Source organism: Lepidochelys kempii, chromosome 24 (genome assembly GCF_965140265.1).
Source record: "Lepidochelys kempii isolate rLepKem1 chromosome 24, rLepKem1.hap2, whole genome shotgun sequence".
NCBI lineage: Eukaryota > Metazoa > Chordata > Testudines > Cheloniidae > Lepidochelys > Lepidochelys kempii.
The window spans coordinates 17,271,226-17,297,191 of NC_133279.1; the positions used below are offsets into that span (position 1 = coordinate 17,271,226).

The window sequence follows — 25,966 nt, forward strand, 5'->3', positions numbered from 1 at the left end:
TCACAAACCGGGTAGAATTAGTGGGGGAAGCAAAAGTGGATGGGAATCTGGGAGGCAGTGACCATGAGTTGGTTGAGTTCAGGATCCTGATGCAGGGAAGAAAGGTAAGCAGCAGGATACGGACCCTGGACTTCAGGAAAGCAGACTTCGACTCCCTCAGGGAACGGATGGCCAGGATCCCCTGGGGGACTAACTTGAAGGGGAAAGGAGTCCAGGAGAGCTGGCTGTATTTCAAGGAATCCCTGTTGAGGTTACAGGGACAAATCATCCCAATGAGTCGAAAGAATAGTAAGTATGGCAGGCGACCAGCTTGGCTTAATGGTGAAATCCTAGCGGATCTTAAACATAAAAAAGAAGCTCACAAGAAGTGGAAGGTTGGACATATGACCAGGGAAGAGTATAAAAATATTGCTCGGGCATGTAGGAATGAAATCAGGAGGGCCAAATCGCACCTGGAGCTGCAGCTAGCCAGATATGTCAAGAGTAACAAGAAGGGTTTCTTCAGGTATGTTGGCAACAAGAAGAAAGCCAAGGAATGTGTGGGCCCCTTACTGAATGAGGGAGGCAACCTAGTGACAGAGGATGTGGAAAAAGCTAATGTACTCAATGCTTTTTTTGCCTCTGTCTTCACAAACAAGGTCAGCTCCCAGACTGCTGCGCTGGGCATCACAACATGGGGAATAGATGGCCAGCCCTCTGTAGAGATAGAGGTGGTTAGGGACTATTTAGAAAAGCTGGACGTGCACAAGTCCATGGGGCCGGACGAGTTGCATCCAAGAGTGCTGAAGGAATTGGCGTCTGTGATTGCAGAGCCATTGGCCATTATCTTTGAAAACTCGTGGCGAACGGGGCAAGTCCCGGATGACTGGAAAAAGGCTAATGTAGTGCCAATCTTTAAAAAAGGGAAGAAGGAGGATCCTGGGAACTACAGGCCAGTCAGCCTCACCTCAGTCCCTGGAAAAATCATGGAGCAGGTCCTCAAAGAATCAATCCTGAAGCACTTGCATGAGAGGAAAGTGATCAGGAACAGCCAGCATGGATTCACCAAGGGAAGGTCATGCCTGACTAATCTAATCGCCTTTTATGATGAGATTACTGGTTCTGTGGATGAAGGGAAAGCAGTGGATGTATTGTTTCTTGACTTTAGCAAAGCTTTTGACACGGTCTCCCACAGTATTCTTGTCAGCAAGTTAAGGAAGTATGGGCTGGATGAATGCACTATAAGGTGGGTAGAAAGCTGGCTAGATTGTCGGGCTCAACGGGTAGTGATCAATGGCTCCACATCTACTTGGCAGCTGGTATCAAGTGGAGTACCCCAAGGGTCGGTCCTGGGGCCAGTTTTGTTCAATATCATCATAAATGATCTGGAGGATGGTGTGGATTGCACTCTCAGCAAATTTGCGGATGATACTGAACTGGGAGGAGTGGTAGATATGCTAGAGGGGAGGGATAGGATACAGAAGGACCTAGACAAATTGGAGGATTGGGCCAAAAGAAATCTGATGAGGTTCAATAAGGATAAGTGCAGGGTCCTGCACTTAGGACGGAAGAACCCAATGCACAGCTACAGACTAGGGACCGAATGGCTAGGCAGCAGTTCTGCGGAAAAGGACCAAGGGGTTACAGTGGATGAGAAGCTGGATATGAGTCAGCAGTGTGCCCTTGTTGCCAAGAAGGCCAATGGCATTTTGGGATGTATAAGTAGGGGCATAGCGAGCAGATCGAGGGACATGATCGTTCCCCTCTATTTGACATTGGTGAGGCCTCATCTGGAGTACTGTGTCCAGTTTTGGGCCCCACACTTCAAGAAGGATGTGGATAAATTGGAGAGAGTCCAGCGAAGGGCAACAAAAATGATTAGGGGACTGGAACACATGAGTTATGAGGAGAGGCTGAGGGAGCTGGGATTGTTTAGCCTGCAGAAGAGAAGAATGAGGGGGGATTTGATAGCTGCTTTCAACTACCTGAAAGGGGGTTCCAAAGAGGATGGCTCTAGACTGTTCTCAATGGTAGCAGATGACAAAACGAGGAGTAATGGTCTCAAGTTGCAGTGGGGGAGGTTTAGATTGGATATTAGGAAAAACTTTTTCACTAAGAGGGTGGTGAAACACTGGAATGCGTTACCTAGGGAGGTGGTAGTATCTCCTTCCTTAGAGGTTTTTAAGGTCAGGCTTGACAAAGCCCTGGCTGGGATGATTTCACTGGGAATTGGTCCTGCTTCGAGGAGGGGGTTGGACTAGATGACCTTCTGGGGTCCCTTCCAACCCTGATATTCTATGATCACCTCTGAGCTCCCCAATGGACCCCCAGGTGCTCCATCCTCCCCTTTTGTTCCATCCACCCCACCCCAAACTAATCTCATCTCCCCACCCCTGATAAAATCCTCTCTTCTGTCTGATCCAGGCCCCACAGCCACCCAATGCAAATCCCCATCTCATCCCATCCCTCGTCTATGACATTACCTTTCCAGACTGAGCAGTCCCTGCTCCTGGAGAGGAGCAGAGACTATTGGTTAGAGTAGGGGGAGGGGCTGGGAGCCAGGACTCCTGGGTTCGACCCCTGGCTTCAGGTGGACAATGGTGTCTACACTAAGTAGAAATCTTCTTTCACTCACCCAGCCTCATCTCCGCCACGACGGTGACGCAGGTCCCTTCCGAGGGGGCGCAGGGCTGCAGGGGGCCGGAGCACGATTGCTCTCTGGACGCACACACCTCGCATTGCAGAGCGCTCCCTGGAGGTTGGAAAAATCCATTCTCAGTACAAACCGCGGCTCCCCAACCCTCCCCAGGCAGTGCCTGTGGGCGAAATACCACCACCAACCAACTGTGGGAGTTGTTACCACCAATGCCTCCTCACTGAACGTGTGGGCAGGCAGATCTTGGAGAAATGCCACCTGCTTTTGCAGCAGTTCTACCCAGTTCCATTTAACTCTCCGGATGGGGAAAGGCATCTTGCTAGCTGGTCATTTGTATCTTACTCAAAACCGCAGACAAGTCTGTTTGCTGCCTGAGTGTCTGTGGCTAGAATACATTTTCAGCTGCTGACGTGGCTATCTGGGGTGCAGCTTGTGCCTGCGAACAAACCCCACACGTCTGTGTAGACAGAAAAACAAGACTTCGGCTGCTCCGAAGAGGATTTTCTGCCTGGCTTTGCAGTGAACCTTTCACACACACACACACACACACCCCGCCGTCACTCTCTGCTCCAGGCCTCTGCCTCTCAGAGTTACGTCAGCTCAGCCACACTCGACTTCAGCCCACTTTTCATCGCTGATCCTGCCAATTCTCTTCTTCAGAATACGATTAATGCTTGTTAAGCCTTTGGATTGATAGCTGTTCGTCTCCAGCCAGCGATCCCAGGAGCATCAACTCTTTCCTCTCCAGAGCGTGGGGGCCTTTAATTCATTACGTGAGCGTAAGGTAGTTGAAAGAAAGAAAGAAAGAAAGAGAGATTTTTCCACTTTGGTTTTTTTAGAGCTTTCATGTGGAAACATCAATTAAACCTCAGAACACCTTCCCCTGCCCTTCTATGTCCCTAGATGGTTGCAAAGTTATATTATCCCTATCAAAGAAATATGGAAACTGAGGTAGAAAAAAGATGTGTTCAATTCAGGGTTAGAACCAAGAAGACAGCTGAGAAGTCCTCACTCCTGACTCCCAGCCCACTCTAACCCACGAGATCCCACTCCTCTTTCACAGCCACGGACAGAACTCGGGAGTACTGATTTGCAGCCATCTCTGCTCAAACTCACTACACCCCAGCCCGCTTCTACAGCTGGGGAATGAGCCCAGAAGTCCTGGCTCCCAGCCCCCACCTGTTGCACCCCCATTCCCTTTCAAACCCGGGGAATGAAGCCAGGAGTCCTGGCACGAATCTCAGCGCTGACAGGCAGGGGAACAGCGAGGAAGCATCTGGCTGTGGTTTTATCCGGCAGGATGGCAAATACCTGCCCCCTGGGGGATCGGCTGGGGCTGCCCCATGACATCCTGGTGGACCCGGAGATGGGAGATTTCACAACCCTGCATGTGACTTTGGCTGATCAGGTGATGCGATGTGTCTTGAGGCCAATTCCCTTGTGCGTTAGTGGAGATCTGTGGTTCTCAGCCAGGGGTCCTTGTACTCCAAGGGTACACACAGGTCTTCCAGGGGGTACATCAGCTTATCTTGATGTTTGCCTCGTTTTACAACAGGCCAGATATAAAGCACTAGTGAAGTCAGTACGAGCTAAAATTTCCTGACACAATGACTTGTTTGTGCAGCTCTATGTACTATCCACTGAACTGTAAGAGCAATATTTATATCCCAGTGGAGTTATTTTATAATTACATGGTGGAACTGAGAAAGGAAGCTATTTGTCAGTCACAGTGTGGCCGTAACACTTATGCATTTTTAGAAAAACATAAGAAAGGACCTGTCATAAATATAAAGGGAAGAGGATCCACCTTTCTGTCCCCGGTGCTATAAAATCCCCCATGGCCAGTGGCAAAACACTTTCACCTGTTGTCATAAATAGAAAGGGAAGGGTAAACTCCTTTATAATCCCTCCTCTCCAGAGGAAAAAATCCTCTCACCTCTGAAGGGTTAAGAAGCTAAAGGTAACCTCGCTGGCACCTGACCAAAATGACCAATGAGGAGATAAGATACTTTCAAAGGCTGGGAGGAAAGCGAAAAAACAAAGGGTCTGTGTCTGTCTGTGTCATGCTTTTGCTGGGGACAGAACAGGAATGGACTCTTAGAACTTAGTAAGTAATCTAGCTAGGTATGTGTTAGATTATGATTTCTTTAAATGGCTGAGAAAATAGCTGTGCTGAATAGAATAGATATTCCAGTCTGTGTGTCTTTTTGTAACTTAAGGTTTTGCCTAGAGGGATTCTCTCTGTTTTGAATCTAATTCCCCTGTAAAGTATTTGCCATCCTAATTTTACAGAGGTGATTCTTTTCTACTTCTATTAAAAGTCTTCTTGTAAGGAAACTCAATGCTTTTTCATTGTTCTAAGATCCAAGGGTTTGGGTCTGTGGTCACCTATGCAAATTGGTGAGGATTTTTACCAAACCTTCCCCAGGAAGTGGGGTGCAAGGATTGGGAGGATTTGGGGGGAAAGACGTGTCCAAACTATGTTTCCCAGTAAACCCAGCTAAAGTTTGGTGGTGGCAGTAGAAATCTAGGGGCAAAGGACAAAATTAATTTGTACCTTGGGGAAAGTAAGCTTAGGAGATTTTCATGCAGGTCCCCACATCTGTACCCTAGAGTTCAGAGTGGGGAAGCAACCTTGACATGGTGGCAGAGTGGTGGGATTAACCTGAAATCATTTTGAGATCAATTTGAGATTTTTTAGAACCAGAAAAACGGATTTTAAAAAGGAATTTTTTTTTCCTTTGGGGCTGCTGGAAAGGAGGTCCAACTGAAAGCAACTAGTTTTTTCTCCGCTTTGGGGCCAGAGTCTGAACCCCAACATAGTGTCCCAGCGGAGAGCGGTTCACAGTCAACGGAAATAGCCCCACCCCCTACATTGCTTCCAGAGGGACCAAGCATAGGTCCACAATCCAATGAGGAACTGATGTCTTCAGAATCAAGGGAACAGTTCCAGACTGAACAGGAAGAGGATGAAAGCCTCCAGAGAGTTTGGACGGCGGCACGGAGCAACCCACCGCCTCTCAGCTCTTCTATTCGATCCAGGTTTGTTATAGAAAGATGATTTTTATACAAAGAAACTCTTTCTGGTGGACACCAGGAAGACTGGCATCCTCAGAGACAGTTGGTAGTTCCAACTAAATACCGGGCCAAGCTCTTGAGCTTAGCCCACGATCACCCTAGTGGCCATGCTGGGCTGAACAGGACCAAAGACCTTTTGGAGGGGCCATTCCACAAGGAGGGAATGGGCAAGGATGTTTCTACCTATGTCCGGTCTTGTGAAGGATGCCAAAGAGTGGGAAAACCCCAAGACCAGGTGAAAGCCCTTCTCCAACCACTCCCCATCATTGAAGTTCCATTTCAGTGAGTAGCTGTGGATATTCTGTGTCCTTTTCTGAAAAAGACACCCAGAGGGAAGCAGTACAGACTGACTTTCATGGATTTTGCCACCCAATGGCCAGAAGCAGTAGCTCTAAGGAACCCCAGGGCTAAAAGTGTGTGCCAGGCACTAGCAGACATTTTTGCCAGGGTAGGTTGGCCCTCCGACATCCTCACAGGTGCAGGGACTAATTTCCTGGCAGGAACTATGGAAAACCTCTTGGAAGCTCATGGGGTAAGTCACTTGGTTGCCACTCCTTACCACCATCAAACAAACGGCATGGTGGAGAAGTTTAATGGGACTTTGGGGGCCATGATCCATAAATTCGTAAATGAGCACTCCAACGATTGGGACCTAGTGTTGCAGCAGTTGCTCTTTGCCTACAGAGCTGTACCACATCCCAGTTTAGGGTTTTCCCCATTTGAACTTGTATATGGCTGTGAGGTTAAGGGGCCATTACAGTCGGTGAAGCAGCAATGGGAGGGATTTACACCTTCTCCAGGAACTAACATTCTGGACTTTGTAATCAACCTCCAAAACACCCTCCGAACCTCTTTAGCCCTTGCTAAAGAAAACTTACAGGATGCTCAAAAAGAGCAAAAAGCCTGGTATGATAAACATGCCAGAGAGCGTTCCTTCAAAGTAGGGGATCAGGTCATGGTCTTAAAGGCGCTCCAGGCCCATAAAATGGAAGCATCGTGGGAAGGGCCATTCACGGTCCAGGACCTCCTGGGAGCTGTTAATTACCTCATAGCATTCCCCACCTCCAACTGAAAGCCTAAGGTGTACCATATTAATTCTCTAAAGCCCTTTTATTCCAGAGAATTAAAGGTTTGTCAGTTTCCAGCCCAGGGCGGCGACGATGCTGAGTGGCCTGAAGGTGTCTATTACGAAGGGAAAAGTGAACCTCTCCATGACCCTTGGGCGTATGCAGTGACAGCAGACCAAGGAGCTGTGCGCAAGCTATGCGCCGACATTCTCATCCACCCCAGGACTGACTGAACGGGCATACCACTCCATTGACACAGGGAATGCTCGCCCAATTAAAGTCCAACCTTACCGGGTGTCTCCTCAAGCTAAAACTGCTATAGACCGGGAGACCCAGGATATGTTACAGAGTGCATGGGCATCTCCAGTGGTTCTAGTTCCCAAACCAGATGGGAAGATACGTTTCTGTGTGGACTACCATAAGCTGAATGCTGTAACTCACCCAGACAACTATCCAATGCCACGCACAGATGAACTATTAGAGAAACTGGGGCGGGCCCAATTCATCTCTACCTTGGACTTAACCAAGGGGTACTGGCAGGTACCGCTAGATGAATCCGCCAAGGAAAGGTCAGCCTTCATCACATGTCTCGGGCTGTATGAATTTAATGTCCTCCCTTTCGGGCTGCGGAATGCACCCGCCACCTTCCAAAGACTTGTAGATGGTCTCCTAGCGGGACTAGCAGAATATGCAGTCGCCTACCTTGATGACGTGGCCATATTTTCAGATTCCTGGGCAGAACACCTGGAACATCTACAAAAAGTCCTTGAGCGCATAAGGGAGGCAGGACTAACTGTTAAGGTTAAGAAGTGTCAAAAAGGCCTAAACAGAGTGACTTACCTTGGACACCAGGTGGGTCAAGGAACTGTCAGCGCCCTACAAGCCAAAGTGCATGCTATCCAAAAATGGCCTGTCCCAAAGTCAAAGAAACAGGTTCAATCCTTCTTAGGCTTGGCTGGTTATTACAGACAATTTGTACCGCAATACAGCCAAATCGCCGCCCCACTAACAGACCTAACCAAAAAGAAACAGCCAAATGCCGTTCAGTGGACCAAAAAGTGTCAGGAGGCCTTTAACCAGCTTAAAGCGACACTCATGTCTGACCCTGTACTAAGGGCCCCAGACTTTGACAAACCGTTCCTAGTAACCACAGATGCGTCCGAGCGTGGTGTGGGAGCAGTTTTAATGCAGAAAGGACAGGATCAAGAATTCCACCCTGTAGTGTTTCTCAGCAAAAAACTTTCTGAGAGGGAAAACAACTGGTCAGTCAGTGAAAAAGAATGTTCTCCATTGTCTAGGTCCTGGAAAAGCTACGCCCATACCTTTGGGGATGGCATTTCCAGCTGCAAACCGACCATGCAGCACTACAGTGGCTTCATACCGCTACGGGAAATAACAAAATACTTCTTCGGTGGAGTTTAGCTCTCCAAGATTTTGATTTCGACATCCAACACATCTCAGGAGCTTCTCACAAAGTGGCTGATGCACTCTTCCATGAAAGTTTCCCACAATCAACTGGTTAAAATCGTCCTTGAGATGTGGAAAATATTGTTAGTCTGTACTTGGTAGTATATTTAGAGGTGCATGTGTCTTATCAACTCTGTTTTTCCTAAAGCTCCAAGGAAGAAATAACAAGGGAGTGTTTCACCCTAGCTGAGATTTGGGGGGCGTGTCATAAATATAAAGGGAAGGGTAAACCCCTTTAAAATCCCTCCTGCCAGAGGAAAATTCCTCTCACCTGTAAAGGGTTAAGAAGCTAAAGGTAACCTCGCTGGCACCTGACCAAAACGACCAATGAGGAGACAAGATACTTGCAAAAGCTGGGAGGAGGGAGAAAAACAAAGGGTCTGTGTCTGTCTGTATGCTGCTTTTGCCGGGGATAGAAAAGGAATGGAGTCTTCGTACTTTTAGTAAGTAATCTAGCTTGGTATGTCTTAGATTATGATTTCTTTAATTGGCTGAGAAAAGAATTGTGATGAGTAGAATGACTATTCCCGTCTGTGTGTCTTTTTTGTAACTTAAGGTTTTGCCTAGAGGGAATCTCTATGTTTTGAATGTAATTACTCTGTAAGGTATCTACCATCCTGATTTTACAGAGGTGATTCCTTCACTTCTATTAAAAGTCTTCTTGTAAGAAAACGGAATGCTTTCTCATCGTTCTAAGATCCAAGGGTTTGGGTCTGTGGTCACCTATGCAAATTGGTGAGGATTTGTACCAAACCTTCCCCAGGAAGTGGAGTGCAAGTGTTGGGAGCATTTTGGGGGAAAGTCGTGTCCAAACTACATTTCCCAGTAAACACAGATAAAGTTTGGTGGTGGCAGTGGAAATCCAAGGGCAAAGGGTAAAATTAATGTGTACCTTGGGGAAGTTTTAACCTAAGCTGGTGAAGGTAAGCTTAGGAGGTTTTCATGCAGGTCCCCACATCTGTACCCTAGAGTCCAGAGTGGAGAAGGAACCTTGAGAACGGCGTAGGGATGCTAACGAAGAACTTTAGCACCAGAAAAATGCTGACCGCAAAGGCAGGGGCCATCGCGTGTGCTGACCACCGCATTCCTCCCTCCCCCAATCGAAGGCAAAGCCCATGTGGGTGGGGACCCTGCCACCTTGTTCTCTGGGAGAAGAGGCTATAAGGATGGATTGAGGGAACCCTGCCTCGCTGGGCTGGCTGGACTCTTACACGGACCGGTACCGGATGCAAAGCGGGGATCCCTGGGGCCCGTCTGGGGGCACTTGAAAAGACTTGGAAAAATGGCAGTTTCTCCCATCACCGCCACCGTTTGGAATTACAGACTGCGACTCACCTGCGCATGAATTTTACCGGCTTTAACCCCTCGTGACCCTCATTCCCTTTCCTTAGCTCACGAACCTTTAGCGAGATTCCTACAGACCTGGCTGCCAGCGTTGCCTTTGGTGGAGGATCTGGGGTCCCGTGGCTCTGGGGTAAGTGACCGGTCTCCTGGGGCTGGGAACAACCTGGGTGGGCTGGTTTGGGATGTACGTGACCTTTCCTCACAAAGTCCAGCTTGTCTGAGAGTCTCTGAGGGGACTGGCTGTGACTCCGGGGTCAGACGGGGGCAGCGATCCAGGAGTTCACGCTGGGTGAAATCTCCTCACAGAGCACCACCGGTTGGGGGGATCTGCCCTGTTTCCTGACACCTTCCCTGAGCCCGGCACTCCCAGTGGAGCCGCTCCAGAGAGCGGGATGAACTGAGCCCTGCAAAATCAACCTAGAAGGACATTTCTCCCCTCCAGGGCTTTCCCGCCCGCCTGGACAGCTGGGTGAGCCACGGCCTCTCCTTCCCACAGCCCTCCTTCCCCAGGGAAGATCAGAGATCATGGGGGGTACTTTCCCCACAACTCGCTTTATTCAGCCAATGCACAAAAGGAATCCGCAATCTCCCCCAAAGAGAAGCAGCAGTCAGTGGCTGCTGAAGGGAGGTGCACTGCAGCCCGGCACGCAGCAGAAGGGGAGGATGCCAGCCCGGGCCTCAGGGCTCCCCGATGCCTCCACTGGCCTTTGGAGCTGGGTAGCACTCGGCCTGGCTCAGCATCTCCGGCATGCCCTGGGCGTACTTCTTCACCAATGCTGTCTTCACGCAGGCGCCAGGGGAGCCACATCCAGCCGCAGTATTCCTCATTTTGATGTGACCTGGACAGGGGGAGAGACGTGATCGGGGGTTCCCAATTCCCCCCCCACCCCGACCCTCATGAGGTCTCTCACACACTCCCCTCCCAGCAGGACTGCACCCGGCTCTGCAGGCAGACTGGGGTCTAGTGCTCAGAGCAAGGGGCCTGGAACAACATGAGAACATAAGAGGAATGGCCCTCCTGGGTCACCCCAAAGGTCCATCCAACCCAGTATCCTCTGGCCAATGCCAGGTGCCCCAGAGGGAATGAACAGAACAGGGAATCATCCAATGATCCATACCCTGTCGCCCATTCCCAGCTCCTGGCAAACAGAGGCTAGGGCCACCTTCCCTGCCCATCCTGGCTCATAGCCACAGATGGGCCTGTCCTCCAGGAACTTCTCTAGTTCCTGTTTGAACCCTGTTATAATCTGCGCCTTCACAACTTCCCCCGGCAATGAGTTCCACAGGTTTCTTGTGCATTGTGTGAAGCAGTACTTCCTTTGGTTTGTTTTATACCTGCTGCCTGTGGTGACCCCTCGTTCTTATGTTAGGAGGAGTAAATAACACTTCCTTCTTTACTTCCTCCACACGCTTCAACCTTCTTTAGACCTCGATCATATCCCCCCTTTGCCGTTTCATTTCCAAGTTGAAGAGTCCCACTCTTATTAATCTCTCCTCATATGGCAGCCATTCCATCCCCCTCATCATTTTGGTTGGCATTTTCTGAAGCCTTTCCAATTCCAATAGATCTTTTTTGAGACAGGGCGACCACATCCGTCCGCAGTGTTCAAGCTGTAGGCGTCCCATGGATTTATATTGAGGCAACACGATCTTTGGGGTTAGATCTCTGTCCTATTCTCTGTCCCTTTATGAATGATTCCCAGCATTCTGTTTGCTTTTTTGACGGCCGCTGCACATGGAGTGGATGATTTCAGAGAACTCTCCACAGTGACTCCAAGATCTTTCTTGAGTGGTAAATTCGACCCATTATTGTGTATGTCTACTTGGGATTACGTTTGCCCATGTGCATTACTTTGCATTTATCAACACTGAATTTCCTCTGCCATTTTGTTGCCCAGTCACCCAGTTCTGAGAGACCCTTTAGTACCTCTTCACAGTTTCCTTTGGACTTTAATATCTTGAGTAGGTTTGTATCTTCTGCAAATTTTGCCACCTCACTATTACCCTTTTTTCCAGAACATTTCAGAATTTGGTGAATAGCACTGGGCCCAGTGCAGATCCCTGGGGGACTCCCACTATTTACCTCTCTCCCTTCTGAAAACTGACCATTTCTTCCTACCCTTTTTTCCCTTTCTTTTAACCAGTTACTGAGCCATGAGAGGATTTTATCGCATGACAGCTCACTTTGCTTAAGAGCCTTTGGTGAGGGACGCTTTCTGAAAATCTAAGTACACTATATCCATGGGATCCCCCTTGTCCACACTCTTGTTGACCCCCTCAGAGAATTCTCGTACACTGGTGAGGCGTGATTTCCCTTTACCGAAACCATGTTGACCCTTCCACAACAAATTATGTTCATCTATGTGGCTGACAGTTCTCTTCTTTTCTATAGTTTCAATGAGTTTGCCCTGTCCTGAAGTCAGACTTATTGGCCTGTAGTTGCCGGGATCACCTCTGGAGCCCTGTAGCCAGACAGCCCCCCCCCCGCCCCCCTCAGACTAGCATTGCTGGAAACACAGGAGGAAGCCGGAACAGGGCACTTAACATATATTCCAGCACAGCCTTTGAAGCTGTGAAAGCACAGGTGTGCTGCTACAATGTGCCTCTGGGAACAGATACAAGGATTAAGCTCACAGCAGGCAGAGGCCCTGTGACAGACATGGCTCTTAGCCCCTACTAAATAGCGTGATGCACACACCCCAACATCCTAGGTGGGAAAATATTTACCCTGACAAAAGAAATGTCCAGTAGTCGACACTTATTGTTTCTCTCCCTTGCAAGTGTAAACTACTCTTGCGAAAGCTGGCGTCACCCAGACAGACCAGCCCCAATTTGGCATAAGAAAGGAGAAAGAGAATAAAGGAGTACAGAGGTATAAGTAGGGGACCTACTGCACCATGATTTTGGAGTGCTTTTCACTATCTATCTGCTGGTCAGATAAGTGACAGCCTCCCAAGGCTTCTGCAGCTAAGAGGGTCCCTAAGCCTTGTCCCTTATTCGTCTTTCCGCAGAATTGAGTGACCGATCCTGGCTTGGCACCGCTGGAATCGAGAGATGCAAGGAGGGTAAGAAGCACCCACACCTGATCTCGTATCTTTAGTGTACACATATTTTGAAATAGAGCTTTATACTTTGTTTTCTTTCTTTGGGATTGTGGCTTCAGTTTGTAACCTGTTTGTGTGTGTAACATCTCTACATTTAAATAAGTAGGCACTAGCAATTTTGTAACCACATGATTAGAATCTAGCTTAATAAATTTTGGTAACCATTTGTGCATAAGCCTGACTTGTTTTCTCTGGTTTACTGTAAAGCAGCCAACACAATTAAAGAACCTCAGCCGTTTTGGCTCTAAAGCCTGGCCATTAGGTGGGAGTACTAAGAGCCTTGCGTTGAGTTGTGCCGCCTCCAAGGGGCAAACTCTTGGGGCACCTGTCAGTCAATCCTGGCTGCCCGCTGCGAAGGAGCTCTGAGCTCTAGCAGTTAAAGTCACGGGTCGTTAGGACCTTGGGGCATCCGTCAGCCTAGCCCGGGCTGCCCGCCGCGAAGGGACAGTGCGTCCTAGCGGTTAAAGTCACGGATGGTATAAAAGGGCATAGCTGGCACCTCACCAAACATCCTTGGCCATCGGCTAACAAGCCCTTTTTCGAAACAGGCGTGTCATTAGCTGTCCTCCAGCCAGTTGAGACAGAAGCTGATTTAAATGGTAGGTTACAAACCACAGTCAGTAGTTCTGTAATTTGACATTTGAGTTCCCTCCGAACTCTTGGGCGAATCCCATCTGGTCCTGGTGACTTATTACTGTTTAATTTATCAATTTCTTGCAAAAACTCCTGTAATGACTCCTCAATCTGGGACAGTTCCTCAGATTTGTCACCAAAACAGAATGGCTCCGATTTGGGAATCTCCCTCCCATCCTCAGCCGTGAAGACTGATGCAGAGAATTCATTTAGTTTCTCCGCAGTGGCCTTATCCTCCTTGGGTGCTCCTTTGGCATCTCAGCAAGTAGGACTCCTGGGTTCTCTCTGCAACTCTGCCAGGAGAATGGAGTCTAGTGGGTCAGAGCAAGGGGGTCTGGGACTAAGCCGGGACACCTGGGCTCCACCTAGTACTCTGTGTTCAGACCCCGCCCGCATCTGGAGGACTTACCCAGTCTTAATATCCCAGATTCCACAACACAATGGTCCTCGGTGCCGGTGCAGGCCAAGACCCCCTTCCGGTTCCAGAGATGTGGCCCCCCTCTGAGGTACGACGGGCACTGCCGGCCGTTGGGGACGGAGCTCACAGTTGGCACTGAGAACAGTCAGACACACACAGTCAGCCAAGTGTGGGGAGTCACCACACATTGGGCTCAATCCCAGCTCGGGGAAGGGAGTGGGGTCTAGTGGTTAGGAATGGGGGCTTTGGGCTTTGAGCCAGGACTCCTGGGTTCTCTCCAGGCAGGTGTGGCCAGAGCAGGGCTCTAGGTTTGCAGCAGACACACACCTGGGATGGCCCCGGCGTTGCAGCCGTCGGTGTCACAGCACGCGATGTTCGCCCGCATGGTGACATTGTGCACGTAGGTGAGCGAGAAGGGGCCGGGCTCACAGTTCTTGGGCTCCAGGCACGATTTACCCGTGTAGGAGAAGGAGTTTCCCTCTGTGGAAGGGAAACAGAGCATCACCTCTGAGCTCCCCAATGGACCCCCAGCCGCTCCATCCTCCCCTTTTGTTCCATCCACCCCACCCCCAACTAATCTCATCTCCCCACCCCCCGCGATAAAATCCTCTCTCCTTCTGATCCAGGCCCCAAAGCCACCCACTGCAATACCCCATCTCATCCCATCCCCCGTCAATGAGATTATCATTCCAGACTGAGCAGTCCCTGCTCCTGGAGAGGAGCGGAGACTATTGTTTAGAGTAGGGGGACGAGCTGGGAGCCAGGATTCCTGGGTTCGACCCCTGGCTTCAGGAGGACAATGGTGTCTACACTAAGTAGGAATCTTCTTTCACTCACCCAGCCTCATCTCTGCCACGACGGTGATGCAGGTCCCTTCCAAGGGGGCGCAGGGCTGCAGGGGGCCGGAGCATGATTGCTCTCTGGACACACACACCTCGCATTGCAGAGCGCTCCCTGGAGGTTGGAAAAATCCATTCTCAGTACAAACCCCAGCTCCACACCCCTCCTCAGGCAGTGCCTGTGGGCGAAATACCACCAGCAACCAAGAGGTGGCTCTGTGGGAGTTGTTACCACCAATGCCTCCTCACTGAACGTGTGGGCAGGCAGATCTTGGAGAAATGCCACCTGCTTTTGCAGCAGTTCTGCCCAGTTCCATTTAACTCTCCGGATGGGGAAAGGCATCTTCCTAGCTGGTCATTTGTACCTTACTCAAAACCACAGACAACTCAGTTTGCTGCCTGAGTGTCTGTGGCTAGAATACATTTTCAGCTGCTGACGTGGCTATCTGGGGTGCAGCTTGTGCCTGCGAACAAACCCCACACGTCTGTGTAGACAGAAAAACAAGAATACGGCTGCTCTGAAGAGGGGTTTCTGCCTGGCTTTGTGGTGAACCTTTCTCACACACACACACACCCCGCCGTCACTCTCTGCTCCAGGCCTCTGCCTCTCAGAGTTACGTCAGCTCAGCCACACTCGACTTCAGCCCACTTTTCATCGCTGATCCTGCCAATTCTCTTCTTCAGAATACAATTCACGCTTGTTAAGCCTTTGGATTAATGGCTGTTCGTCTCCAGCCAGCGATCCCAGGAGCATGAACTCTTTCCTCTCCAGAGCGTGGGGGCCTTTAAATTCATTACATGAGCATAAGGTAGTTTTAAGAAAGAAAGGAAGATTTTCCCACTTTGGTTTTTTTAGAGCATTCATGTGGAAACATCACTTAAACCTCAGAACACCTTCCCCGCCCCTTCTATGTCCCTAGATGGTTGCAAAGTTATATTATCCCTATCAAAGAAATACGGAAACTGAGGTAGAAAAAAGATGTGTTCAATTCAGGGTTAGAACCAAGAAAACAGCTGAGAACTCCTCACTCCTGACTCCCAGCCCACTCTAACCCACAAGATCCCACACCTCTTTCAGAGCCACGGACAGAGCCCGGGAGTCCTGATTTGCAGCCATCTCTGCTCAAACTCACTACACCCCAGCCCGCTTCGACAGCTGGGGAATGAGCCCAGAAGTCCTGGCTCCCAGCCCCCACCCGTTGCACCCCCATTCCCCTTTCAAACCCGGGGAATGAAGCCAGGAGTCCTGGCAGGAATCTCAGCGCTGACAGGCAGGGGAACATTTCTAGGCAGGACGACATGTGGACGGGGGTGCTGCTCCTCATCGGGATGACCCCAAGCTCGGGCGAGAGATGGAGGAGGAACGAGAAGAAGGAAGGACAGACGGACTCAGACCCGCTGGCCAGGCCCCTAGCGTGGGCTGTGGGAGTCCCAGACTCCAATCCCTGCTCTCCCCATGTCAGCCGGGGGACGTGGCACCGGGTTTTCCTCTTGCTGGTTTTACCCACAAATTCCATCCTGACCCCAGAATCCGCCATCCACAGCGGCACGTTCCCCAAGTGAATTCCCGACCCCACCACCCAGCTCCCTGTGCCCGGGGACGGATGGGACTCACCTGTGGCCAGGAGAGCGGACAGCAGACAGAGGGGCAGAGCCACCCACATGGTGCCTGGATGTTAGCTGCAGCGACAGAACAGTGAGGAAGCATCTGGCTGTGGTTTTATCCGGCAGGTTGGCAAATACCTGCCCCCTGGGCGATCGGCTGGGGCTGCCCCATGACATCCTGGTGGACCCGGAGATGGGAGATTTCACAACCCTGCATGTGACTTTGGCTGATCAGGTGATGCAATGTGTCTTGAGGCCAATTCCCTTGTGCGTTAGTGGAGATCAGTGGTTCTCAGCCAGCGGTCCGTGTACTCCAGGGTACACACAGGTCTTCAGGGTGTACATCAGCTTATCTTGATGTTTGCCTCATTTTACTACAGGCCATATATAAAGCACTAGTGAAGTCAGTGCGAGCTAAAATTTCCTGACACAATGACTTGTTTGTGCAGCTCTATGTACTATCCACTGAACTGTAAGAACAATATTTATATCCCAGTGGAGTTATCTTATCATTACACGGGGGAACTGAGAAAGGAAGCTATTTGTCAGTCACAATGTGGCCATAACACTTATGTATTTTTATAATAACATAAGAAAGGACCTGTCATAAATATAAAGGGAAGAGGATCCACCTTTCTGTCCCCGGTGCTATAAAATACCCCATGGCCAGTGGCAAAACACTTTCACCTGTTGTCATAAATAGAAAGGGAAGGGTAAACTCCTTTATAATCCCTCCTCTCCAGAGGAAAAAACATCTCACCTGTAAAGGGTTAAGAAGCTAAAGGTAACCTCGCTGGCATCTGACCAAAATGACCAATGAGGAGATAAGATGCTTTCAAAAGCTGGGAGGAGGGAGAAAAACAAAGGGTCTGTGTCTGTCTGTGTGATGCTTTTGCTGGGGACAGAACAGGAATGGACTCTTAGAATTTAGTAAGTAATCTAGCTAGGTATGTGCTAGATTATGATTTCTTTAAATGGCTGAGAAAATAGCTGTGCTGAACAGAATGGATATTCCTGTCTGTGTGTCTTTTTGTAACTTAAGGTTTTGCCTAGAGAGATTCTCTCTGTTTTGAATCTAATTCCCCTGTAAGGTATTTGCCATCCTGATTTTACAGAGGTGATTCTTTTCTACTTCTATTAAAAGTCTTCTTGTAAGGAAACTCAATGCTTTTTCATTGTTCTAAGATCCAAGGGTTTGGGTCTGTGGTCACCTATGCAAATTGGTGAGGATTTGTACCAAACCTTCCCCAGGAAGTGGGGTGCAAGGGTTGGGAGGATTTGGGGGGAAAGGCGTGTCCAAACTACCTTTCCCAGTAAACCCAGTTAAAGTTTGGTGGTGGCAGTAGAAATCTAGGGGCAAAGGACAAAATTAATTTGTACCTTGGGGAAGTTTTCACCGAAACTGATGAAAGTAAGCTTAGGAGGTTTTCATGCAGGTCCCCACATCTGTACCCTAGAGTTCAGAGTGGGAAGGAACCTTGACATGGTGGCAGAGTGGTGGGATTAACCTGAAATCATTTTGAGATCAATTTGAGATTTTTTTGAACCAGAAAAACGGATTTTAAAAAGGAAATATTTTTTTCCTTTGGGGCTGCTGGAAAGGAGGTCCAACTGAAAGCAACTAGTTTTTTCTCTGCTTTGGGGACAGAGCTGAGACAAAAGGGGATTATCTTTGTGAATTGCAGGTTTTCTTTGCCTGGAGGCAGAGTAGTTAATCTCCTGCAGGGAAATGCACAGTCTTCGAAAACCTGAGGTTTTGTTTCCCCCTACAACTAAATGGGAGGGGGGGGTGTTCTACCCATTTCCCTGGAGACAAAAGTGGCAGGGGTTTGTTTTTTTTTAGGATTCTGATTTTTTTTTTTTAGAAGGAGCACAGATTTGAACACGAATTTTTTTTTCCTTTGGGGCTGCTGATAAGCAGGTTTCTAAGTAGTTGGAGGTTTTTTGCTTTGATTTGGGGCCAGAGCAGAGACAAAGGGAATTGTCTTTTTCTGTAGGCTGACAATCACTAACAGAGAATAGGTATCCTATTCCAGCACAGCAAAATTTTACAGCCAAGTTTTGTTTGTTTATTTCCAAACCTCGGGTGTAAAGTTAGTTAAAAACAGAGAGGTTAGGATGACAGAATCCACGGCTCAACAAAAGCTGGAAGTAGCCAGATTTCAGGCTGAGGAAAAACATAAGGAACATGAAAGACAGATAGAACTCATGCGGCTGGAGAAGGAGGTACAGGAGGCTGCCCACAGGAGGGAAATGGAGGCAAGGAAGCATGTGGAGGAGGAGAAGGAAAAAGAGAGGAAGCATGAACTGGAGATGGAGCAGGTAAAGACTCAGCAGAATATACCAACAAACCCTAGCAATCCTTCTCCAGGTAGCACTTCCCATCCCAGAAAGTTCCCCACCTACAAGGCAGGCGATGATACCGAGGCCTTCTTAGAAAACTTCAAAAGGGCCTGCCTTGGGTACAGCATCCCTACAGACCAATACATGGTAGAGCTGAGGCCGCAGCTCAGTGGACAATTAGCTGAGGTGGCGGCTGAAATGGCTAAAGAACACATGAACAAGTATGAACTGTTTAAATCCAAGGTGAGAGTCAGAATGGGGATAACACCCAAGCATTCTCGTCGGAGCTTCAGAGCCCTAAGGTGGAAACCAGACGTGTCATTTACCCGACATGCCTACCACATTGTAAATCACTGGGATGCCTGGATATCAGGAGCAAGTGTTGAATCTCCAGTAAATTTGCCCTTCCTAATGCAAATGGAACAATTCTTAGAGGGTGTTCCTGAGGAAATAGAAAGATACATCCTAGATGGGAAGCCCAAAACTGTAATCGAGGCAGGAGAGATCGGAGCCAGATGGGTGCAGGTGGCAGAGAAGAAGAAAACTTGTCGCAGTTGGAGCAGAGACCAGAAGGGACAACCCCAGACCACACCCTATTACCGGGGGTCACCCAAGGCCCCACCTACCTCCCAAAGAACCCTCCAGACACCTTATCGTCCCACCACCCCGTTCTCCAGCAACCCACCTCGCCCCAGTGACCCGTCAGCTGGACGATGTTTTAAATGTAATGGGCTGGGGCAAGTAAAGGCCAACTGCCCCAAGAACCCCAACAGATTACAGTTCATTGCACCGGAATCACACCAAAGATCCGCAGGCCCAGATACCTCCCAGATACCCTTGGAGTGGAGGGAAACTGTGCGTGTGGGTGGGAAGAAGGTCACCGCGTGGAGGGACACCGGAGCACAAGTGTCAGCTATCCATGCTTCCTTAGTGGACCGCAATTTAATCAACCCAGAGATCCAAGTGACGATTCAACCCTTCAAGTCCCACTCTTTCCATTTGCCTACAGCCAAATTGCCTGTCCAGTACCGGGGCTGGTCAGGAACGTGGACTTTTGCAGTCGATGATGATTATCCCATCCCCATGCTGTTGGGGGAAGACTTGGTCAATCATCTGAAGTGGGCCAAGAGGGTGGGAATGGTCACCCGCAGCCAGGCTAAACAGCCGTGAGGCCTAGCTCTGTTCAGGAAACTTCTCTCAGGAGCCGGTCAGAGGTGATGGACCCGGACCCCAGCCCAATGTCTGCAACAGCACTAGTGGATCCAGTCCCAGAGACCCAGACGGAACCAGTCCCAGAACCAGAACCAGAGGAACAACCAGCACCAGACCCATTGCCAGCACTGAATCCAGTACTTGCAACCTCAACACCAGAGGGCCCCACCGAATCTGAACTAGCAGCAGCCCATAACCCTACACAAGAGGCTCAGCCAGAGCCTGAACCCCAATATAGTGTCCCAGCGGAGAGCGGTTCACAGTCAACGGAAACAGCCCCATCCCCTACATTGCTCCAGAGGGACCAAGCATAGGTCCACAATCCAATGAGGAACTGATGTCTCCAGCATCAAGGGAACAGTTCCAGACGAACAGGAAGCGGATGAAAGCCTCCAGAGAGCTTGGACGGCAGCACGGAGCAATGCACCGCCTCTCAGCTCTTCTAATCGATCCAGGTTTGTTGTAGAAAGAGGACTTTTATACAAGGAAACTCTTTCTGGTGGACACCAGGAAGACTGGCATCCTCAGAGACAGTTGGTAGTTCCAACTAAATACCAGGCCAAGTTCTTGAGCTTAGCCCATGATCACCCTAGTGGCCATGCTGGGGTGAACAGGACCGAAGACCGTTTTTGGGGGGCCATTCCACTGGGAGGGAATGGGCAAGGATGTTTCTACATATGTCCGGTCTTGTGAAGTATGCCAAAGAGTGGGAAAACCCCAAGACCAGGTCAAAGCCATTCTCCAACCACTCCCCATCATTGAAGTTCCATTTCAGTGAGTAGCTGTGGATATTCTGGGTCCTTTTCCGAAAAAGACACCCAGAGGGAAGCAGTACAGACTGACTTTCATGGTTTTGCCACCCGATGGCCGGAAGCAGTAACTCTAAGAAACCCCAGGGCTAAAAGTGTGTGCCAGGCACTAGCAGACATTTTTGCCAGGGTAGGTTGGCCCTCCGACATCCTCACAGGTGCAGGGACTAATTTCCTGGCAGGAACTATGGAAAACCTCTGGGAAGCTCATGGGGTAAATCACTTGATTGCCACTCCTTACCACCATCAAACAAACGGCATGGTGGAGAAGTTTAATGGGACTTTGGGGACCATGATACGTAAATTCGTAAATGAGCACTCCAATGATTGGGACCTAGTGTTGCAGCAGTTGCTCTTTGCCTACAGAGCTGTACCACATCCCAGTTTAGGGTTTTCCCAATTTGAACTTGTATATGGCCGTGAGGTTAAGGGGCCATTACAGTTGGTGAAGCAGCAATGGGAGGGATTTACACCTTCTCCAGGAACTAACATTCTAGACTTTGTAACCAACCTACAAAACACCCTCCGAACCTCTTTAGCCCTTGCTTAAGAAAACTTACAGGATGCTCAAAAAGAGCAAAAAGCCTGGTATGATAAACATGCCAGAGAGCGTTCCTTCAAAGTAGGGGACCAGGTCATGGTCTTAAGGCGCTCCTGGCCCATAAAATGGAAGCATCGTGGGAAGGGCCATTCACGGTCCAGGAGCTCCTGGGAGCTGTTAATTACCTCATAGCATTCCCCACCTCCAACCAAAAGCCTAAGGTGTACCATATTAATTCTCTAAAGCCCTTTTTTTCCAGAGAATTAAAGGTTTGTCAGTTTACAGCCCAGGGAGGAGACGACGCTGAGTGGCCTGAAGGTGTCTACTACGAAGGGAAAAGTGCTGGTGTGGAAGAGGTGAACCTCTCCATGACCCTTGGGCTTATGCAGCGACAGAAGATCCAGGAGCTGTGTACTAGCTACGCGCCGACGTATCATTGTATCAGACAATGTATACCTTCAGATCAGCGGCACTGCTATGGGTACCCGCATGGCCCCACAGTATGCCAACATTTTTATGGCTGATTTAGAACAACGCTTCCTCAGCTCTCGTCCCCTAAAGCCCCTACTCTACTTGCGCTATATTGATGACATCTTCATCATCTGGACCCATGGAAAAGAAGCCCTTGAGGAATTCCGCCATGATTTCAACAATTTCCATCCCACCATCAACCTCAGCCTGGTCCAGTCCACACAAGAGATCCACTTCCTGGACACTACAGTGCTCATAAACAATGGTCACATAAACACCACCCTATACCGGAAGCCTACTGATCGCTATTCCTACCTGCATGCCTCCAGCTTTCACCCTGACCACACCGCACGAACCATCGTCTACAGCCAAGCTCTGCGATACAACCACATTTGCTCCAACCCCTCAGACAGAGACAAACACCTTCAAGATCTCTGTCAAGCTTTCTTACAACTACAATACCCACCTGCGGAAGTAAAGAAACAGATTGATAGAGCCAGAAGAGTTCCCAGAAGTTACCTAGTACAGGACAGGCCTAACAAAGAAAATAACAGAACGCCACTAGCCGTCACCTTCAGCCCCCAACTAAAACCCCTCCAACGCATTATTAAGGATCTGCAACCTATCCTAAAGGATGACCCAACACTCTCACAAATCTTGGGAGACAGGCCAGTCCTTGCCAACAGACAGCCCCGCAACCTGAAGCAAATACTCACCAACAACCACATACCACACAACAGAACCACTAACCCAGGAACTTATCCTTGCAACAAAGCCCGTTGCCAACTCTGCCCACATATCTATTCAGGGGACACCATCACAGGGCCTAATAACATCAGCCACACTATCAGAGGCTCGTTCACCTGCACATCCACCAATGTGATATATGCCATCATGTGCCAGCAATGCCCCTCTGCCATTTACATTGGTCAAACTGGACAGTCTCTACGTAAAAGAATAAATGGACACAAATCAGATGTCAAGAATTATAAGATTCATAAACCAGTCGGAGAACACTTCAATCTCTCTGGTCACGCAATCACAGACATGAAGGTCGCTATCTTAAAACAAAAAAAACTTCAAATCCAGACTCCAGCGAGAAACTGCTGAATTGGAATTCATTTGCAAATTGGATACTATTAATTTAGGCTTAAATAGAGACTGGGAGTGGCTAAGTCATTATGCAAGGTAGCCTATTTCCCCTTGTTTTTTCTTCCCCCTCCCCCCCCCCAGATGTTCTGGTTTAACTTGGATTTAAACTTGGAGAGTGGTCAGTTTGGATGAGCTATTACCAGCAGGATAGTGAGTTTGTGTGTGTGGTTTTTGGGAGGGGGTGAGGGGGTGAGAGAACCTGGATTTGTGCTGGAAATGGCCCAACTTGAGCTCATGCTCAAATAAATTGGTTAGTCTCTAAGGTGCCACAAGTCCTCCTTTTCTCTATGTTTTGAATCTAATGTTTTGAAAGACAGGCAGGGCAGAAAAGGTGGGGGAGTCGCACTGTATGTAAGGGAGCAGTATGAATCCTCAGAGCTCCAGCATGAAACTGCAGGAAAAACCTGAGTGTCTCTGGATTAAGTTTAGAAGTGTGAGCAACAGGAGTGATGTAGTGGTGGGAGTCTGCTATAGACCGCCGGACCAGGGGGAGGAGGTGGACGAGGCTTTCTTCCGGCAACTCGCAGAAGCTACTAGATCGCACGCCCTGGTTCTCATGGGTGACTTTAATTTTCCTGATATCTGCTGGGAGAGCAATACAGCGGTGCACAGACAATCCAGGAAGTTTTTGGAAAGCATAGGGGACAATTTCCTGGTGCAAGTGCTAGAGGAGCCAACTAGGGGGGAAGCTTTTCTTGACCTGCTGCTCACAAACCGGGAAGAATTAGTGGGGGAAGCAAAAGTGGATGGGAATCTGGGGGGCAGTGACCATGAGTTGGTTGAGTTCAGGATCCTGACGCAGAGAAGAAAGGTAAGCAGCAGGATACGGACCCTGGACTTCAGGAAAGCAGACTTCGACTCCCTCAGGGAACGGATGGCCAGGATCCCCTGGGGGACTAACATGAAGGAGAAAGGAGTCCAGGAGAGCTGGCTGTATTTCAAGGAATCCCTGTTGAGGTTACAGGGACAAACCATCCCGATGTGTCGAAAGAATAGTAAATATGGCAGGCAACCAGCTTGGCTTAACGGTGAAATCCTAGTGGATCTTAAACATAAAAAAGAAGCTTACAAGAAGTGGAAGGTTGGACATATGACCAGGGATGAGTATAAAAATATTGCTCGGGCATGTAGGAATGAAATCAGGAGGGCCAAATCGCACCTGGAGCTGCAGCTAGCAAGAGATGTCAAGAGTAACAAGAAGGGTTTCTTCAGGTATGTTGGCAACAAGAAGAAAGCCAAGGAAAGTGAGGGCCCCTTACTGAATGAGGGAGGCAACCTAGTGACAGAGGATGTGGAAAAAGCTAATGTACTCAATGCTTTTTTTGCCTCTGTCTTCACGAACAAGGTCAGCTCCCAGACTGCTGCGCTGGGCATCACAACATGGGGAGTAGATGGCCAGCCCTCGGTGGAGAAAGAGGTGGTTAGGGACTATTTACAAAAGCTGGCCTTCTGCAAGTCCATGGGGCCGGACGAGTTGCATCCGAGAGTGCTGAAGGAATTGGCGTCTGTGATTGCAGAGCCATTGGCCATTATCTTTGAAAACTCGTGGCGAACGGGGGAAGTCCCGGATGACTGGAAAAAGGCTAATGTAGTGCCAATCTTTAAAAAAGGGAAGAAGGAGGATCCTGGGCACTACAGGCCAGTCAGCCTCAACTCAGTCCCTGGAAAAATCATGGAGCAGGTCCTCAAAGAATCAATCCTGAAGCACTTACATGAGAGGAAAGTGATCAGGAACAGTCAGCACGGATTCACCAAGGGAAGGTCATGCCTGACTAATCTAATAGCCTTCTATGATGAGACTACTGGTTCTGTGGATGAAGGGAAAGCAGTGGATGTATTGTTTCTTGACTTTAGCAAAGCTTTTGACACCGTCTCCCACAGTATTCTTGTCAGCAAGTTAAAGAAGTAAGGGCTGGATGAATGCACTATAAGGTGGGTAGAAAGTTGGCTAGATTGTCGGGCTCAACGGGCAGTGATCAATGGCTCCATGTCTAGTTGGCAGCCGGTATCAAGTGGAGTGCCCCAGGGGTCGGTCCTGGGGCCGGTTTTGTTCAATATCTTCATAAATGATCTGGAGGATGGTGTGGATTGCACCCTCAGCAAATTTGCGGATGATACTAAACTAGGAGGAGTGGTAGATACTCTGGAGGGCAGGGATAGGATACAGAGGGACCTAGACAAATTGGAGGATTGGGCCAAAAGAAATCTGATCAGGTTCAATAAGGATAAGTGCAGGGTCCTGCACTTAGGACGGAAGAACCCAATGCACCGCTACAGACTAGGGACTGAATGGCTAGGCAGCAGTTCTGCGGGAAAGGACCTAGGGGTGACAGTGGACGAGAAGCTGGATATGAGTCAGCAGTGTGCCCTTGTTGCCAAGAAGGCCAATGGCATTTTGGGATGTATAAGTAGGGGCATAGCGAGCAGATTGAGGGACGTGATCGTCCCCCTCTATTCGACATTGGTGAGGCCTCATCTGGAGTACAGTGTCCAGTTTTGGGCCCCACACTACAAGAAGGATGTGGATAAATTGGAGAGAGTCCAGCGAAGGGCAACAAAAATGATTAGGGGTCTGGAACACATGACTTATGAGGAGAGGCTGAGGGAACTGGGATTGTTTCGTCTGCAGAAGAGAAGAATGAGGGGGGATTTGATAGCTGCTTTCAACTTCCTGAGAGGTGGTTCCAGAGTGAATGGTTCTAGACAATTCTCAGTGGTGGAAGAGGACAGGACAAGGAGTAATGGTCTCAAGTTGCAGTGGGGGAGGTTTAGGTTGTATATTAGGAAAAACTTTTTCACTAGGAGGGTGGTGAAACACTGGAATGTGTTACCTAGGGAGGTGGTTGAATCTCCTTCCTCAGAAGTTTTTAAGGTCGGGCTTGAGAAAGACCTGGCTGGGATGATTTAATTGGGGATTGGTCCTGCTTTGAGCAGGGGGTTGGACTAGATGACCTCCTGAGGTCCCTTCCAACCCTGATATTCTATGATTCTAATTACCCTGTAAGGTATCTACCATCCTGATTTTCCAGAGGTGATTCCTTTACTTCTATTAAAGGTCTTCTTGTAAGGAAACTGAATGCTTTTTCATCATTCTAAGATCCAAGGGTTTGGGTCTGTGGTCACCTATGCAATTGGTGAGGCTTTTTACCAAACCTTCCCCAGGAAGTGGGGTGCAAAGGTTGGGAGGATTTTGGGGGGAAAGACATGTCCAAACTACGTTTCCCAGTAAACCCAGTTAAAGTTTGGTG

The 25,966-nt window shown here is 49.1% G+C and overlaps 1 protein-coding gene across 1 annotated transcript; it reads right to left on the bottom strand.

Moving 5' to 3' along the window:
* Positions 1-10,269: 10,269 nt before the first annotated feature.
* On the bottom strand, positions 10,270-16,258 carry LOC140902980 (phospholipase A2 inhibitor and Ly6/PLAUR domain-containing protein-like; the record flags this gene model as incomplete). Its single annotated transcript, XM_073323561.1, has 5 exons — positions 10,270-10,430; positions 13,738-13,881; positions 14,074-14,226; positions 14,584-14,700; positions 16,201-16,258. Coding segments are annotated over 5 exons (633 nt in total), but the record flags the coding sequence as incomplete, so codon positions are not given.
* Positions 16,259-25,966: the final 9,708 nt, after the last annotated feature.